At 35.5% G+C, this 19,212-nt stretch overlaps 1 protein-coding gene across 3 annotated transcripts in view; it reads left to right on the forward strand.

Annotated features, from left to right (window-relative positions):
* Edil3 (EGF like and discoidin domains 3) overlaps positions 1-19,212 on the forward strand; it is a 404,159-nt gene that overhangs the window by 367,164 nt on the left and 17,783 nt on the right. For all 3 annotated transcript variants that reach the window (XM_004841650.4, XM_004841651.4, XM_087180996.1), the window contains one exon: positions 12,435-12,590. In XM_004841650.4, coding sequence (XP_004841707.1) covers positions 12,435-12,590 — 156 coding nt within the window. The remainder of the gene's footprint in view (positions 1-12,434; positions 12,591-19,212) is intronic.

Genomic DNA, 19,212 nt, shown 5'->3' on the forward strand with positions numbered 1-19,212 from the left:
TATTCACAATTTAAAAGTTTTGTAGGAAATAAATAATGGAAGGGAATTTTCTTAACTAAAATATATCTAATAACTATATCATAAAGCATTATCAGTGTAGAAGTGTTAAACATTTTAGTGTATACATCTTATTTTAAGATTATTTTAAATTTCTGTTTGCATCTTGAAAATACAACTGTTAGTGGTTACATAATAATTTTCAAAAGAAAGTGTTATTTCAGAATCATTCTTCACAACTTAGTATTTAATCTTGCCAAAAATCAAGATAATTCCTGTTCCTAAAGCCATTGTTCACATGATGGTTTATGTCATTTTCCGTTACCATTTAAAAGAAAGTTTACTCTACAGAAGGGTTGGGAGGAATTCATCCAAGCCTGAGACCACGTTTTTCAGAACACAGAGTTTTTAAACAGCAGTAAATTGTATGTGTGACCTCTATTCTGAGTGTCCCCTCTTCCCTTTGGGGAGACTTTGAGGTGTCACTTGTGTTGGAGCTATCGTGATTCAGTTTAACATACCGAAATGGCAACACTTGTGTTTGGATTCCTAAACTAATAAACATTTTAGCATTTCTGAAATGTACCAGATTTCTCCATTATGGGAAAGACAATCAAAATAAGCTCCTTAGGTACAACAGCTGGAAGCTCAAGAGACAAATCTTGGGAGTTATCTTTGAGAATGAACAGTTTTTCTTTCTGTTTTTAGTTTTAGGGTTACTTGCTGATTAGTTCTATTATAAAATAATATCTAATATAGTATTTTCAATGTCATTTTCCTAATGTTTTCACATGATTTTTCTTTGTGGCTTGAATCAATGTTTAGATTTCATTAAAATTTTCTTTGGATTTCAGAATCCTTAAATACTTATACAATGAAATAAAAGGAAATTGTATTTCTATTCTCTGTTTATGTCCCTTGTGATTTCCTTTTTCAAATTGTGTGTAAATCTCAGCAATTTTGAGCCTGAAGCCTCCAATGGAATATCAATGAGAGTTATGTCAAAGATGTTTAATCCATGAGGATGTCTCAGTAAATTCTTCATTTAAATCTGGAAGTAGGTTGTAGATGAAATGAGCTAGAACTTGGGGAGTTTTTAAAAATCTTTGCTACCTATGCAAAAGTAAACATGTTATTGTAATGAGTTTATTTCAAGAGATTTATTAATTCCATATCTAATTTAAGTCTGCAGTTTATGAGCTATTTTATGGTAATAGAAAATATAGTGCATGGATAGTTTTAGAGTTAAATAATGTAGTTTTCAAAATTTGAGGGTATTTGCAGCTACTTGCACAAGGAAATTAGGCCTTGTGCAAGTTCTAAAATAAACATATATATGACAATTCCGAAGTGCTGTGTCATTTCTCCAGTGAGGGAAAATAAAGCATCTTATTAGGAAGCTATACACTTTATATTCGTCCAGAATGTTTTCACTGTTATCAGTGTATCTTTCTTGGATTTTATTATAGATGAATCCGGTCCACATAGTACCATAGAATTAATAAAAATGTGTTCAATTGTGTGTATTCAGGGTCTGAAGACTTCACATACTACAGAAGGTGAACAAATGGAAAATAGAAATTGGGACGTAAAGAAGTTTTACAAGATCAGAGCTTCAAGGAGCTCATAGTTTCTACTCATTCCCACTGGGAATAAAAAATTTGCCAACAGTAGAAGAATGTAAATAAGATATTTATATCTGAAACAAATTAATATAAATAACAAAAATTTTGATTTTATGAATAGCCAGTGATAAAATCTGAAAAGAAAGCTCTTTTTCTGTTTTGAGGCACTGGGGCTTGAACCCAGAGTCCTCACACTAAGCCACATCCCTGCCATCACTATTAAATTATTTTATATTTTGAGACAAAGTTTTTTTGACATCATCCTTCCGGAAGTCCACTTCCTGTATCTATGTATCTTGTGCTGTTATCTGCAGGGGATTCTCCACTTTCTAAGTCATCTCCCTCTCCTCTCCAGTGCTGCCCTTCTGTTTCTTCACTTTTAACATTTTCTTAAAGCTTTATGAAGCATTTACATTTTCCTGATTCCTTTCCACTTGCTTTGGTAGGGACAAGGGAATAAAAGTTCCATCCAGGTTTCTAGGCATTGTTGCTATTGGTCTAGTCTAACACTCAATCACTAAAAGCAGGCACATGTCCAGTGAAGGATGAAAAGGCTTGAACCACAGCTTGAGAGGTCTGATGAAAGGAAATGAAGTATAGCACTCTGTGGATGATTTGCAAATTGTGGGAAAGGCTAAGTTTATTATGAACAAAAAATACATAGCTCCTCCAGGAAGAAGGACACACAGAAATACATTGAATATTCTATCAAATTCCCTGACTTTTATGAACTTCTTAGTCTACAGGACACTCGATGCGAATTGCGTAGCAATATTCACTATGCTGTAGATGTTTTGTTTGCAAAGTTCTTGTACTTTTGGTACAGAAAAAAAAAAGTTTTATGTGACTGTGCAAATTAACACACCTGTTTGTGTATAAATGCTAGTCTCCAAAATGTGAGTCTCTTAAGATACTATAATGGTTGTAAAAAAGATAAGGCCTTCATTAAAATTCTATCCAACAAAATAATTGTTGAAGATATATTAAGTAACTCTTCAAATGTACACTATCTTCCAAATCCTGCCTGCTAAAGTGGACACAACTTTCATGCACATTTTAATGAATTTTTAGCTTTATGAATGATGCTATAATTTACACCTGGACAGCGCTCCCTGTGTGCTGTCAAAAGGCCCAAAATATCAAACTTTTCCATACATACTTGAAAGTAGTCATCACATACAAATCAATTACTGATAATGTTCTCTGTTTCAACTTCATTTGGGCTCTGGCACAGATGTAATTAATGTGTCTAAATAATCTGTTGAATGTCATCATGGTCTTTGATCAAAGACTTGTATTAAATGTCCATTAACCAACTAATAATGACCCTATCAATTATAGAGTAATTCAATTAGGCACCTCCCTGAATTGCTATTAATAGGAGAAGTCAAAGTTCTCAGCCTGTTCCAAATCAGGCTTGAAAGGCCAATATCGAAGCTCCGTTAATTCTGCTCTGCCAGAATGATCTGGTTTTTTATGTACTCAGCAAAAAGTCACTTTCAATGATGGAATAAGAAAAGTATGATTGTTCACTCTGAGTTTTCAAGGTTTTGTAGTTTTCTTTAGATATATTTTATTTTTTCTAATAGAAGTCTTAGAGAGTTTGGATAATAACTGTTTACTTGAGATCAATTTTAGTTCCTTATGACTATCATTATTTAAAGATAATTTTTCAAAACAATTTAAAAATAAAATTTTATATAATATTGCAAAGAACTGTTCATTTTGAAAAGAATAGAAAATCAAGCTATTTTCCCTTTCTACAGCATGATTACAGTAAATCAGTGCAAGGGCATTGGACTTGATCCTCATATTTTTATTAATTCCAAATGTGTTTATTAATGAAGTTTATATTTGGGGCTAATTGTATATTTAAACTTCTTTGAAATGTAATGAGAAGATACATGGACTTTCATTCAGAACCACTTTTATCAGTAGAAAGAGCCCAGTTGACTTTTTAAAAATATTTTCCCAAGGACGACCTTTGAAGCTTCTGCTGGTGAGCTAATTCTAAGCGTTCCTATACTGAGCTTCTGAATAGATTTCTTACATGCTCTTAACTCATTCAACTTCTAGGTTGTGATTATTTCTGCAGCCTTTGACTCCCTTCCAAACCCCAAAGTAGGTCCACAAATATGTATGCACTGGGCTGCCATTGGTGGCTGTCCACGGCCTGGGTGCAAATTCCTGTAACTACAGTGTGGGAATTCTGACACCTCAATAAGAAAGACAGTGGCTGAGACCCAGCGCAGCAAGCTCGAAGCCCAGTGGTCACCATACCACAACCCAAAACCCCATGCTTAGAGAGTGCGTTGCCTTCTAATCCCCCATCTCCTCCACTGACAAAGAGAATACAACCCCAGTAGTGCAAATCTGGCCAAGGTGACTAAAAAACTATTAGACACATGAACTCGTGGGATGCTAAAGTATGAAACTGTTCGTCCGATATGTATGCACTGAAACACCCGGTGCATGCTAGGTAGACAATGGAAACCAAGTCGTTCTTATGATTTTACATCTTCAGAGGAAAGACAGGTTATAACATGATAAGTAAATTATGTCATAGAGCAGTAAACAATGGGTGGCTGGTTATTCAAGCCAAACTTCCATTGAATGAAATATAATAGAATGGATCAAATTTTTGTGTTATCAAAAAAGTCAATTATCCTTCCTATATTTGGAAGAAAATAGCAAGAGTAGGGAAAATGTACACAGTTCAGACCAGCTTCAGGAGTACTTCACAAATATCTGCTTGTCCAGAGGCAGCGTTGCAATGTGAAGTCTGAAAGAAGATTGCTGCCGAGGACTTGATGCATAGAGAGGGGAAGAGAACCTCAAATGATCACTGTGTCAAAAGCACAAGGACTTTCTCTCTTTCCAGTTTAGTAAAAGCCAATGAAATAAAACATGGGACCTGCGATTTCAATATTCAGCACAACAAAACAGTGAGCATCATTCTAAGGTGATGAAGAAAACCTATGAAAATGGACATTTTTCCACAGAATGACTTGGTTACTAGAAGATACATACAGATATTTGTCATTAATAAAATAGCAGGGAAGATGGATGCTGAGATGATGAGAGAGCTGCTCAGTGCCAACAATCTTCAAAGACGTTTTAAAATCCAAGTGGAAATTATGTAACTAAACAAAATTTATAATTTTAAAGGCAAATGGAGAAACTGAGACTATAGGGGGAATAATTTTTTAAAACAAAATATTACAAATAGGAAAACTAAAAAATAAGGAATAAGATTTTAGAAAATTTACCTTTAAGAGCGAGAAGCCAAATAAAGCAGGAGTGTTTTAAAACATAAGGCAAGAAAATATTTTGAGTACATTACTTATTCCAAGAAAACAGTTTGCAGTTTGAGCCCATTTTATTCTACTCAAAAGTAATAAAAATGAGTCTCATCAAGTTATAACCCATGGAATGATGATGCTCGATCATATTAATTTCAAGTTTTAAAAAGTAAACTTTGTAAGAAGCAGGTAGGCAAGGGAACAGAATAAAAGAGTAGACTACTCAACAATTTTTTTTTTGGTACCAGGGATCGAACTTGGTTGGGACCTTGCATTTACGAGGCAGGCACCGGAACCACTGAGCTAAATCCCCAGCCCCTCAACAATTATTGTTTATTCACTGAAACACCAGATGTAAGCTGAGTGTGCTGCCACATTAGTATGACATTTTCTAAGCTACTAGTATGCTACTATTTCTTATTAAAAATATAATGTAATCTCATATAAGTAGAAAGAAATAAAGTGTGGTATGATTCAAAATATAGTATGACCCTATTACAACATCAGTGTTTCACATGTTAAACTAAGAAAGAATAAAGAAACTCAAAGGGAGAATCTAAAGGTAATTATAAAATAATATGTGAATAATTTTAACTAACCTATTCAAGGAAAATATCTCTATGGTAGCCACACAAAAATATACAGTGGTAAATTTGAGTGGGAAAAATGGAAAATTTGCATGTCAATAGTAAAATAAACTTATATAACAAATTGATAACAAAATACAACACATATAATGGAAGCCATATATTGATATCATGTAATTCTTTTGTTTTTGTTTTTTTTATGTAAGTAATTCTTAAAAGCCAACAAATCTTTATTCCAATAAATAATAGATGAAGGAAATTAAAGAGTCTATATGTATGCATCATTAGTGAGATGTAACAATTAAGAAAAAGTAAATTAAATGTCTCTTAATGCTATTTATATATTTTAATTGTAAAAGTGCCATTTTCAGGTTGGCAAAAATACAAAATTTTCTAAAGCATCAGGTTGATGAGTAGGTAAGGAAAGAATCCTTGTATCCTGGAGATAGAAATGTATAATCTTTTCAAAGACAAATATAATAATGTATGGTGTATTTCAAATGGAAGGTTGTGTCTATCGAAAAGCAGTTGCACCATGAGCAGATAGCTATATACATGGAATTTAGTCTATTTTCCCCACATTTTCACGATGCATACTGCTGTGCTGATTAATGTATCTCATTTTGGCAGATTTGTACATGCACATAACGTATTTAATTATTTCGTCCTCCATCATTCCCCCCTCCCCATACTCCTTCGTTTCATATTGCCTTTTATACAGATAAAAGAATCAAAACCAATTAAGAACATCAATAAAAGGCTGGTAAAATAATTTTCATGCCTCATGCACCCAAAATAGCCAATGGTATGTAGCCATTACAAATTATTACATTATTATTAATTAGCAGTGGTAGTACTAGTGGTAGTAAAATATTTAAGGGAACAGAAATATACAAAATTTCAAAGCTGTGTACATCCTATGAGCTAACTGTATGACGATACATGAGAATAGAAAATCTCTGAAAATAATAATATAAGGAAGTTAACAGAAGTTAACTCTGCATAGAATTATAGCTAATATTAAATGAATTCCTTATATCTCTTTTACCTACAAATATTTTTTGTTCAAAATCTTGTTTTTATGTTTAAAAGAATTTTCTTTAACCAAGTAACCTTAGTTCTTTTACCCTATCTTCTGGAAATCAAGAGATCCATGGCACAATGAGAATTGGAAGTTTATGAGAATATTAATTTTTAAGGAAAAATTGAAGGTGGGGGTGAATAATTGTTTTTGACTTACAAGTGAATGATCATGGTAAAATTTTAAAATGGCTTCTTAGAACAAAATAAGTTTTAACAATAATTTAATCGCATAGAAAATTATGAGCTAAATGTTAAGGAAAAAAGAATAAATTATTTGCCTTCAAATATGAATGAAATATGTAAGCAAACATGTGATATTCAATATTTTTCAAATGCTAAGAATAACAGTTTTGTCTACAAACATATATAAATAGGGAAGACAAACACTGATTTTATCGGATGTTGAGTCAGTTTTTTATCATTCGCGTTTCTTCTACATAACCTGATTATATTCATATTGAAAAGATTGTCAGAATAAAAGCTGCTAAGTATAAAATGCTCATAGTTATCATGCTCTCTCCTGTTTTCAGTAAAATTATGCAGTCGAACTCTTTGTATGACTCTAAACAAATCCTTATAAAATTAGTCATGAGCTCACAACAATCATCAGGCCCAGTTCAGGTTGAAATAAAGCTCTGTGCGTGTTACAATGGCAGGAGATTTTAAAGTGTGGAATTATGGCAGTTTTGAATTTAGGGCAGATGGTACCTGGATATTTGGGATCCCAGCAGTATCACAGGTGATCTACAGAACCTGCCACTGAATGATCACCGGAGTTCAGGAAGCATGCCTACCACACCACACGTGGTTTTTCCTGTGAAGTACATATCATAAAACAACAATAGAATGGAAAATCCCCTGTGTTCTTGAAAAGGATATCTTATCGTATGATTTCATTTTGTTTTATTTTCACATATAAAAATACTATAGGGAGAATTGATTACTATTTTAAATGTTTAAAAACCTGGCTGGAAGTTAAAAATGTGGTCAGTAAAGTAAGGATAAGAGCGAGTGCTTAGGTGACCATAATATTCTAAGGATTCAGAGCCTCTAAACTACAAGATCAAACCAGACGCAGAGGGTAAATAGTATTTCACCGTTAGTTTTTCACATTTGCATTTGGCCTGCGAGTATGGACTACAATTGGAGCTAACATGCAATACCAACAATATTGTTCAGAAGCCAAGTACAGTTAATTTTGTGCCTTAAATATAGTTATATTCAGCTGTTTCTTGTAATGTGAAGATAAAAAGATATTGGAAACAAAACATCCTCTAAATATTTTGCCTACAACTCAATTTCGAACTACAGTTACCTGCCTGTGTCGGTGAGTGATACATTCATGGATCCAAACTATTGTGGGTTGATAATATTTAGGGAAAATATTTTTCTGTGCTGGAAAAAAAAGCAGACTTTTGATCATTATTGTCTAAAGGATACTGTATAACTCCTATTTGCATAGCACTTAGATTGCATAGGTGTTGTAGGTAATCGAGTTGATTTAAAATGTATGCGAAGATATGTACATAGGTTATATGCAGATGTTATTTATATGGGGGATTTAACATCTCTAGATTTTAATATCTACAGAGGGGTGTGTGAACCAATTTCCTATAGACACCAAGACTGACTGCAGTAGGCAGTTACGTTAGCCTCAATGTTATCCCTGATTAATGAGTTAATTTTATGAAGCTTTAGAAAGTTGTAAAATAACCTAAATAATAATGTAGTTTATTATTATAAACTGTATAAATAAACTATATTCTTATATAAATCTATATTCTTATATAAAATATATATACTAAAAAGGCAAAAACTAGAGTACTTTACATGCAATGACATTGCAATGACATTCACATGCAATGACACATTTCTGTGACAAGGATAAACTTCCTTGGCTTTGTTCCCTTTGCTGGCAAACCTACTTATCAGGATCACTTTCATTGTCTTCCTCCCTTCAAGAAAGCCTCCATGATGACCAAGGGGCTTCCCCAGCCTGCCCTGTCTCCACAGAGCCACTGTCCGGGTGGGAGGCAGATGTTTAAAATGCAGTTTTGCTTGACATTTCTCTAACAAATGCTTGCAGATGTTCTACACCACTCTTCTGCCTTTGACACACTCTAAAAATATTTATACTTTGCTAAAACAATATTACAGACTGTTTTACAACCAAAACTTATATTCCTAATTAAGCCTCCTGCAATGTTTTTTGTCTCATTTGTGCCTCTCTCTGTAAATATTCCTCCTCTCTTGCTTTCATTCTTATTAGGACAAAAGAAATAACTAAGTGTAATCTGCAATTTAATTTTTCTCTTTTACTATTGTTTTGGAAAAGTTATTGTGCAGATCAATATTTAGATGAGAATGCAAAATATAGCGAAGTTTGTCTATCTTATTTTTCTTAGCCATTTCACTCAAATGGGCATTTCAGTTCACTCATATTTTCTCTAATTTGAGTAAAAATGAAATGAGTACCTTTGTATACATCCTTAGAATAAGATCAAGATATAGTAAAATCCGGAAGTTTCCTCTAAAACAATAATTCCACAGATTTTTCCCTCCTCCTATATTCTTCTTACAGGGTTCTCTCGGACTCTGAGACCTTCTTGGTGTTTTTTATTTTATCTTGTTATTAAGGTCTTCTTGTACACCACTTACTGTATTCAATAGACTTTGATACACATTTAATAAACAATTTCATTTGGTCACAATAAATTGCTATAAAGATTAGTGTTCTCATTTTCCAGAAAAGGAAATTGAGATCTAGGGAGGGGAAGTAGCTTGTCCAAGGATTTAGAGCCAGTTCAGGAACCTGAGCTCTCCCGCCCCATTAGAATAGGCTGTCTCTCACAGTCTAATTCCTGAATATGCAAGGGAATCTTTGAACTAGATGCCTTTCCAGTACACATTTGTCAATACAACTGGTTCTGTTTCCCCTACCAGTGATGTTTTCATACATGCGCGCACACACACACACACACACACACACACACACACAACTAGAGAAAAGCAGGTAGGACTTTCTGTGATGATTTATCATGGCATTCTCATCCTTGGTTTGCTTCAGGTCTGTGGAACATACTCAGGAAGGAGCTCCAGCTCCATTCAGTAAAATTCATTGAGCTGGTGTTAGCTATGAGGTTTCATGCAGCTTAAGACATGAAGTGCAAAACACTAAGCCAGGCATCTATCCCTGACCCAGCATGTTCTATTGGAGTCTGGCTTTGGGAAATGAGTGTAGAATATTTGCAGTTCAAATTTAGCTGTGAACACCTATGAGAAGGCACAGTGGCTGTACACCCGGGAGAAGCACCAGGTCCCGAGGGATGGGCTTCCCTACCGTCATCATGCACGCTGCACTCCAGGCTCTGTGGTCCTGCTGGTCCCGAGGACGCACTCTGTGCAGCCCTGTTTCAGCAGCCTAATGCTCCGCGAGGTGCTGATTAGTTTTGTATCGAAAGGAGCTTTGTTTAGACCTGGTATTCTAACTTGCATGTAGCAAATTTTAGGACAAAATCCAGCTTGAAACAGATTGCTGCCTATTTAAGTAGAGAGGCTGGCTTCAGCGGAACAAAAAAGAAAAACAGTTCTAGATTTTTTTATGAAATGGCTAGAAAAGGGGAGCAGACAGAATGGGAGAAAATCCTATCTGTTGGAAAGAGCCAAGAGCACAATTTAAGAGAAAACATCTCCGCCTGGCAGGAGACACCCTGCCGGTGACAACTGCGGAACAGAACGGGGGCGCCAGGAGCCCTCGCTGCGCCACCTGAGCCGAGGTGAAGAAGCCGGCCTGGGGCGTCCCTGTCCTCGGGGGGCTGGGTCCCTCGTCCCGTGTTTGCAGCCTCTGATGGCGACACAGTGATCCAGACTTCAGCAGCGTAGATTTATTTGTTTCACTTTCTACCACTTTTTAAAGGTCGGCAATGTGAAGAACACTTTGAAGAATAGCAGCTTTGCCAGAGTGTCTCTGAGCAGTTAGATTTGTGTTTAGGACAACAAAAGTGATCCGTATTTTTACTCCCAGACAGCCGAAGAACAAAGGAAATGCAAGATAAAACACAGGGCTCTGCCAGTATTGTAAATCCAGGCTTGCTTTGTCTTAGACTTGCTGTCAGTTTGATGAGTGCGAGGACTCTTTAGAAAGTTCTGATGTAATCTCATCAAGTGGGTAAAAGGCAATGGATGAAAATGTGATTCATCACAAGATCTTTGAATCAGAGGCATAGAGGTTAGAATCTGACAACGTCTTTTATTCAGTGTTTATCTTTGGACAGCACCATGGATGTTACTTCTTTAGGTCTCTGTTTCCTTATGTGTAGTGTGGAGATGATAGCTTACTTTGGGTGCTCATTGAAAGGATTAAAGAAGGGATTCTCACACACACACACACACACACACACACACAATAGAACAACATAATCCACCATTTCCTGCTTAGGATACATATTTTTGTGATCCTTTGCTGTTGTTCAACATGCAAGATATTTTAGGTGATATAATACATATTTAGAATATCAGAATGACATATTTTCTGAAATATTTTAATAAGCATTAAAGGAAATACTCTACCCTAGTCCATTGTCCAATTTGAGCTTAATGTTCCCAAAAGTGAACAAGAAGTCCATGTGAATTAAAAATTATGTATTCACAGGCTTTGACACATTGGTAGCTTTTTCCCACATCTTTATTGATGGGCATCTGTGTCACTAAAAGTGGCCTTTCTGTTCACTGTCTGTAACTCTCTGTTCTCATCCACAGCTGGCTTCTCACCCTTAAAGTCTGTTTGTGTCTAGCTCACATCTCACAGGACAGGGGACCTGAAATAGAAACAAAGGGCACAGTGGGTAGAAAGCATCCAGGTCACACGTGGGATTGTGGCAGTAGACGATGATAAGATCAAGGATGTGCACATCTGTTAATCGCAGGAAATGGGTGGAAGTGGGGTGCTATTGTAGGAGAGCGGAAGCTATAGATCAAGGAACACAAATAAAGCCAGCTGTGAAGTTCTTATAAGAGTTGTCCACATGGAAAACAAAGTCTCTTGTACTTATTTCTTAAATTAGAATTGTAAGATGCAAGAGTGAATTAGAAAAATAGGAGGTAAATTATTGATCTGTTCTACATATATGTTCTTCCTGTCTTGTGTCCATTAATTAATTTTTGATGATTTTAATACTTCCTACATTTCCACTGGTCTCATGGCCTTAAAGTCTACATTTTGCAAAAAAGAATACATTATGAGAACAGATCTCACAAGTCACAGATGCATACTTTTAATCCTCCTTCATTTTTGGAGAACATTTGACTATCAGGCTTTTTAGGGAGTGTAGCTTTCTGAAAAGGAATGTTCACTGCCAGTCATTACCATTGCTCAATTATGTATTCTTGACTTGATTAAAATTCATAGAAACATTTACTTTTATTGTTATTGAATCGATCGGCGATGTCAGTAAATTGAATTATAAGCATAAACTCTAGCAGATAATAATCAATCTCAAAGCCAGTCCTGCCAGTCCTGACGCGGATTAGTTACACCAAAACTACCCAGCCAGATGAGCCAGTTTAACATCAAGTGAATCGGCGGACTCGAGTGAGCATCATTTTACTTTAAAAATGGCCCAAATAGTTGTTAAAGGAATCTTAGACTACATTTACTCAGTGGTAAAATTAATTACATGCGAAAAACACATGCAGTCCTCTGCTTCAAAATATTTGCGGAAATAACCAGAAAGATGTTGAGTTTAGCAAATTTGATTTTTAATTTCTCCAGCTCAAAAAATGTGTAAATTTGAAATAGATTTGAGTTTTTGCATTTAAATTACATGCATTCCTCTTTTTAGGTGGACCTCCTTGTCCCTACCAAAGTGACCGGCATAATCACACAAGGAGCTAAAGATTTTGGTCATGTACAGTTTGTCGGGTCGTACAAACTAGCCTACAGCAATGACGGGGAGCGCTGGACCGTGTACCAGGATGAAAAGCAAAGGAAAGATAAGGTGAGTCCTTACGGTGGCCCGCACAGCTCACCAGCAGAGGCCAAATTCCACGTGAGTTTCGGTAAATGAACACACAGCATTTGCACTGTGTTGAAAATGATGACTATGTATTCTGTACTCATTGTAAATCTGTATGTTAAAAAGGTTAAAATAAAAGTACTTAAGGCTGTTTACAGTAGAGTATGTAATAGTGAAACCTAGAAAAGCAACTGGTTCCTGATATCCCCCAGCATTATTGATTGTGTAAGATATGGCTCTGTAAAATCCACCTTAGATTTTACAAACTTAATAGTAGCTTAAAAAATGATCATAATCCACATGTAAATAGATACTGCTGGGGCACATGCTATTATTATTTTTAATATTAAAATAAATTACTGGTGTTAGAACAGATGTTCACCTGGGGAAAAAAATTTCAAAAATTAACTATGTTAAAAATCTTAGACTATCTTGTTTATGTTGACAAGTAGGAGTTTAAGGAACACAGATAGACAAATTTTGACTGTTATATTAATTCACTGAAATAAAAGTCAGACATTTTTCTGTTCAATTTCCTTGATTATATTTTAATTAATACATTTGTTTAATTTTTTATGAAATGAGTAATGTGATTTATTATCAATATGTATACACACCATACAATTCTAAGCATACGAATTCTAATAATTGTTTAAGTTCTTACCATTTTGAACATCTTTTCGTAGTATATACTAGTGTCAAAGTGTGCAGGAATATTCTTCAGTGCTAATTTGAACATAAATTAAAATCTGGCCGCAGTTGGACCAATGGCATTGAGTTCATTCATTGCTCAGAAGCTTTATGCAAGAAGCTCTAGCTTTCTGAGAACATGAACAGAAACTCTTGGTTTAAGAATGTGGGGCAGGGCTGGGGATTTAGCTCGGTGGTTCTGGCGCCTGCCTTGTAAGCGCAAGGTCCCGAGTTCAATCCCTGGTACCAAAAAAAAAAAAAAAATGTGGGGGAAAGTCATGTTAATCAGTGACTTGTTAAGTATTTCTAAATTAGCAATGATTTTTTTCTGATTAGCCCTTTTATTCTCTTATTGATATTGCATTATTAACTAAGAGAGAGGTTGAGAATACCTTTCTTTCTTCAAGTGTTCAAGGCATAGAATTTACGAATTTCACCAGAAGCAATAGGCCTGTTGTTGCTATTTCAATGAATTGATCAAGGCTGAATTCACTTCTCACAAAGTTCATTTTAGAAGGCATACATCTTTAGGTTCAGACTTCGATAACCACATATACTCTCATCTTAACATCTCGGAACGCATCCTTTTAACATCTCAGGACATGAGTACTTTTTACTTCTCAAAGACTTAGAAAAGCATACTCTTACAGTGTCACAATTTAATTGGGAATTCTTGTTCTTTCCCTGAAGAATTTAAAATAATGCCACAGTTTATAATTGGTGGCATGTTAGATTGCATGGATGTTGAGATTTTCCTAACAATTTATTCTATGAACTACAAACACATATCATCAGTAGCTTATTGTATATAACTATTCCAGTGTTTGTCCTTCACCTTTTAGAGTAGGCACTCAGATGCATACAGGGTATGTGTTTCCTAAGGGGAAATCTTTTAACTTCTTTAGTAATAAAGCCTCGACATTAATTTTAAGACAGATCTTATCCGTGCGTAATATTTGCTAAGGAACACCTGTATAACAGTGAAATCTTTATGCAGGCTATTCAAGGAAGAAATTCAAAGAAAAATAAGATTAGAGATTTCAGCCATGGAAATATTTATCTCCATTTATATTAAAGATTGCTTTAATGATAATATATGAGTAATTTTCCTTTTGGATAGAATGAAGGTGTGTTTATGGATGTATTTTAATTTTATTATTAATGTATTTATTTCATTAATCTGGTCTGAAAAATAGATTGATTTTGCTGCCACATTGCCGTGTTGCTAGCCTATGATGGTCAAGTGTTCTCCAGCCTCACTGATTCTCTCCTCTGCTTGCCCTAGCACTCACCTAGAGAGGACAGCGTAAGTCCGCTCTTAGAGTAGACTTGTCTCTCTCTTGCTATTACATCGCCGTTTGCCTTCTGTATTTCGGAGAGACTTAGCCAGATCTTGTCTCACAATGAAAACTAAATGCTTTTGGAAAAAGGCTGGGGAATGTTAGCTGGGTGTGGGCACAGCCCTGAGTTCAATCCCCAGCGCCTCAAACACACAACTGTAAACAGGATTTCAGTGCCCTTTTGATTAATTCTGTTATCATGTGACATGCTTTATTCTGAAAATTATTTTAGTATTAATGAATACTCCAGTTTTTTTTTTGTTCCTTCATGTATGTTTTCCCATCATTTTACCTACTTGTCCTCGACATCGGAAATGCATTTTCTGTATAGTGCATGGATGGGTCTCTGCTTTTGTGTGTTTGTTTTACGGGTCCACACTCGCAGTGTGCAGTGAACATGTTCATCGTGGGAATTTGTACATGTACATAACACATTGCAATGCTTTGTCTTTTTTTCTTCACTTTCCCCGTCCCTCCTTCTGAACCATCTCTACCTTCCCACTGACAGAAGCTCTACTTCCATTTTTTCCTTCAATGCGTTTTTTCTTTAACCCCCTTTTCCTGTCCTTCCCTCTTTGCTCCTCATCTCTTGTTCTCCTTCCATTTGAACAATTTCTTCCTATTTCCAATCATCTATCCTCTATTCTGCTCCTTACTTACACTTTGAGTTTCTCACACGAGAGAAACAATATGGTATTTAAATTTGTGTGTCTGATTTATTTCACTTAGGATTATGGTCTCGGGTGCATCCATTTACCTTTTTTATTAATTTTATTGGTACATTTTAGGTGTACAGTATAATGACATCCATCATTGGAAATTTGCACCTTTACATAATCTCTCTTGGTTCTTATTTTTCCCCCTTCCCCTGCCTCCCCTCAGCCCCTCCACCCCTCCCTATCCACAAAGGCTTTGTTTCCATTTTTCCTTTTCTCATATTAATTCCATTCCCTTCTTTCCTTTCCCCTGCCCCTCCCACTTCCCCTTCCCCTTTTACCTTTTTAACTGAAACATTTTAACCATTTAAATTTGATTTGTCAACTGATTGGGCTTAAATTGATCATTTTGCTCTTTATTTCGTATTTATTATATCTTTGTGGCTTCATTTGCATTAAATGAATGTTTAAAGATTCCACTTTGTATCCTTTGTTGATTTGTTAGCTCTAATGCTTTGTTATTTTAGTGATTGCCTTAGGATTCTGATGTACATTTTAGATTTATGAAACCTGCCCTCAATGAATGCTCAGGCCCAGGAACTTACAGTGTTTCCAAAAGCAGAAACAAAATAGACTGTGGCTAAAAAACTCATGTACTTTGCATCCACATTTATCACAATATATGATTTTATTATTACCAAAATAAGTCTTCTTATAAATAAATCAGCTGCTCCTACTCAATGTAAAAAACTATGAGAGTAGATTGACATATGCTATTCACTGAAAGAATGTAAGGCAGAATTCTCAACGTTAGCATGCTATCTATACAATTTGTAGTAGTCAGCTTTCCCCTCACTGGCACACAACACTGAGGGCCTTGACTTGTTTATAGTTGCAGTGCATGGTCCACTGGCCCCAAGGCAGGGCCAGCATGGCATCAGGGTGTGGTGCAGAGCTGCTCAGTTCATGAGGACCAGGAAGCCGAGCAGGGGAGCAGCACAGAGAGGAAGGGACGAGAGGCCAGATAGAGACTCCCAGGCCACGGCTCCATGGCCCAGACACACGCAGGGGTGTGTCATTTCTCAATCCAATGATGCTGACAGCATGCAACCAAAGGCCTAAAATTAAATCTATCTGGTTTATTTATAGAATTTTAAGTAATTGGGTTCAATGAAAAACACCTAAGATAAGTTAACTATTCATTATTCATAGAGACAAGTGACACCCATTTGAGGAACTGTAAGTAAATTGCAGCAATTAATATCACCATAAGGAAATAATTCCTGTAGGACAAGGAGGTACAGGGCAATAACCTCTCCATTCCCACGTCGCGGGGAATTTAAAAATAAATATAAAAACACCTGGAAAAGTAAGCTGATGTAGACATAGATAATAAAAATATATTTTATGTATATAAAATAATTATCATGCTTTGTTACTGTTGTCACTGCCATTAGATATTTTATCTCTATCCTTTATATATCTGAAAAGAAGAACACGATGTAACTTGCAATAGTGTCACTAAGTTTGAGCAAGCAATCTCCTACTAATTCTTAATGATATTTGCACCTTATTTTTATGGTTATTTTCCATAAGGAAAAAAAGTTTTCAGTATTCACAAGTCCAGAGTCAACTATAAGGCTTCATGAAAATAAATATGATAAACTATTTAAACATTTTGGGGCAAAATATGTGTCTGTGAGGTATTTTATAGCTACACATTTCTAATCGAACTATTCACAAAGGTTTCTTTTCTCCTCTTTTTTTCTCTGTGTGTGTTTGTGTGTGTGTGTGTGTGTGTGTGCCTTCACTTATTGACTGCGTGCGTTACTAGATTTGAGTGTATGGTGTGGAAGTGTAGTTTAGATCCAAATGCAAGATTACTTCAAGAAAAACACTCAAAATAATAGCAGTATTTCAGGCTGCAGTAGGTGGTATCAATGAAGTACTAAAATTATATGAACTCCATTTTTGTGTTGTATTAGACAGAATGGGGTACAATTCAGGAAACCAAAACTCAAGAAAATTATGTATGTACATATGGATGCACCCAGTATTTATATGAATGTATACATATATGCTTGCACACAGACAGACCAAAAGTCAACTGAAGGAAAAGAAGTGCTTTTTCTCTTTAAGGGGTAGATTTCTACCATCTCACTCCAGAAAGAATGTCTATGATCAAGAAAAATAATAGGGGCAAGGGATTTAGCTCAGTGGTTCCGCCGCCTGCCTCGCAAGCACAAGGACCTGAGTTCAACCCTAGTTACCCCCGCACCACCACCAAAAATCAAATAACAAATGCTGGGGAGGATGCAGGGGGTGTGGAGAGGAGCCTTTTTACATTTCCACTATGGAAATCAGTGTGCAGATTCCTCAGAAAACTAAGGGTAGAAATTCCATTCGACCCTGTTATTCTCCTTCTAGGCATCTTCCCTAAAGATTTAAAGACATCATCCATATGCATACCGATGTTTATAGTGACACAGTTCTTACCAGCTAAATCTTGGAAGTGGCCTGTATGTCCATCTACAGATAAATGAATAAAGTAAATGTGATATTTCCACACTACGGAGGACTACTCTGCTATAAAAAACGATAATCCTGAGGCATTCGTGGGAAAATGGGTGACTTTGATAACATAATGTTAAGTGAAATAAATTACACACATTAATTTAAATATCACATTGCTTTTCCTATATGAGATACCTCCAAAGAATATAGAAAAAAATTACAGATTTCTGACTAGCCTCCCATAGCCTTTACAAGATTGCAATTGAACTTAGAGTGTTCTGCTTTACCAAAATTCCACATCTAATCTTTGTAACTGAGCCTTTGAGAATACTCTCACTATGGTCTATACCCACTCATATTTCTCTTTCCACCTTACAGTATTTTCTAACACTTAACTAACTTTTACATTTCTCCACAACATGAACTAAGCTACATTTTTATTTGAAAGTCAAATATTCCTTTGCTCTGATGAAAGTGACATTTGTTTTAGAGCCTTGGAGCCATTTTTTACTGCGTTTAGCAGGAAAAGTGCAAAACTTGATAGACACTTTCAGTGTTTAATTTTTTCAGACTATAAGCCAAAGTAAAACAATAATAAATTTGATGAAGAGTATTTATATGGAAAAATTCGAAATGAAAATGGGTTTTCTCAGTTGATATATTCGTTGTAATGTCATGGTGTTTAAATAAACCTGGGCTCACACCAGTAGACACTGTCTTCTAAAGAAGTTGCTAAACTTTATTTCATATTTTTCCTTGAAGTTTTTTTAAATGTTTAAGACAAAAAAATCAAATATTAGCTAGGCTTTTAATAAATGGAAAATTTAAAAACCCTACATCCAATAAGACTGTTGGAACATAAAGATAAATGACACATATTCACCAAGAAATGTGTGACAGCATCTTGAGGAGCTTGTGCTGAATGCTCTAATTCAGTCAGTCAGACACAAAATCCTGATCCTGACATGAGGGGCAGAGCTACTGAAAAAATACCCATTTCTAGGCCCTGCCAGACTCTTGGGAGATGAGAGGAGAATGTAAATGTTCACAGAGGCTCCAAGTAATTTGAAAAATAGAAGCATACAAGAAAGATGACTCTGACTGATGCTAAGGTCAAAATCAAAATTTTAAAACTAAGTACAGTTTTATATTTTTCTAGTCAGAGTGAAATGTATTGTACTACCTTAGGCCTTCGGTTTCTACATGACTGCCTGGTGGAAATCAATGAGAACGAATGGCTTCAAAAATAGTTTAGACTTTAATAAGTTTGCAGGTTCTCTTATGGGCACCTAAAAGTAATTGCTTATTAGCTTTCAACAAATTTTAAATTGAAATAATTCAATTAAATGTTTATAAAGTGTGATTAGGGGAGAGAGCATGCAGAAACTGGTAACATTCATGTTG

Source organism: Heterocephalus glaber, unplaced genomic scaffold (assembly GCF_053883595.1).
Source record: "Heterocephalus glaber isolate CG9 unplaced genomic scaffold, H.glaber_assembly_v1.0 deba00001465, whole genome shotgun sequence".
In the NCBI taxonomy this organism is placed as follows: domain Eukaryota; kingdom Metazoa; phylum Chordata; class Mammalia; order Rodentia; family Bathyergidae; genus Heterocephalus; species Heterocephalus glaber.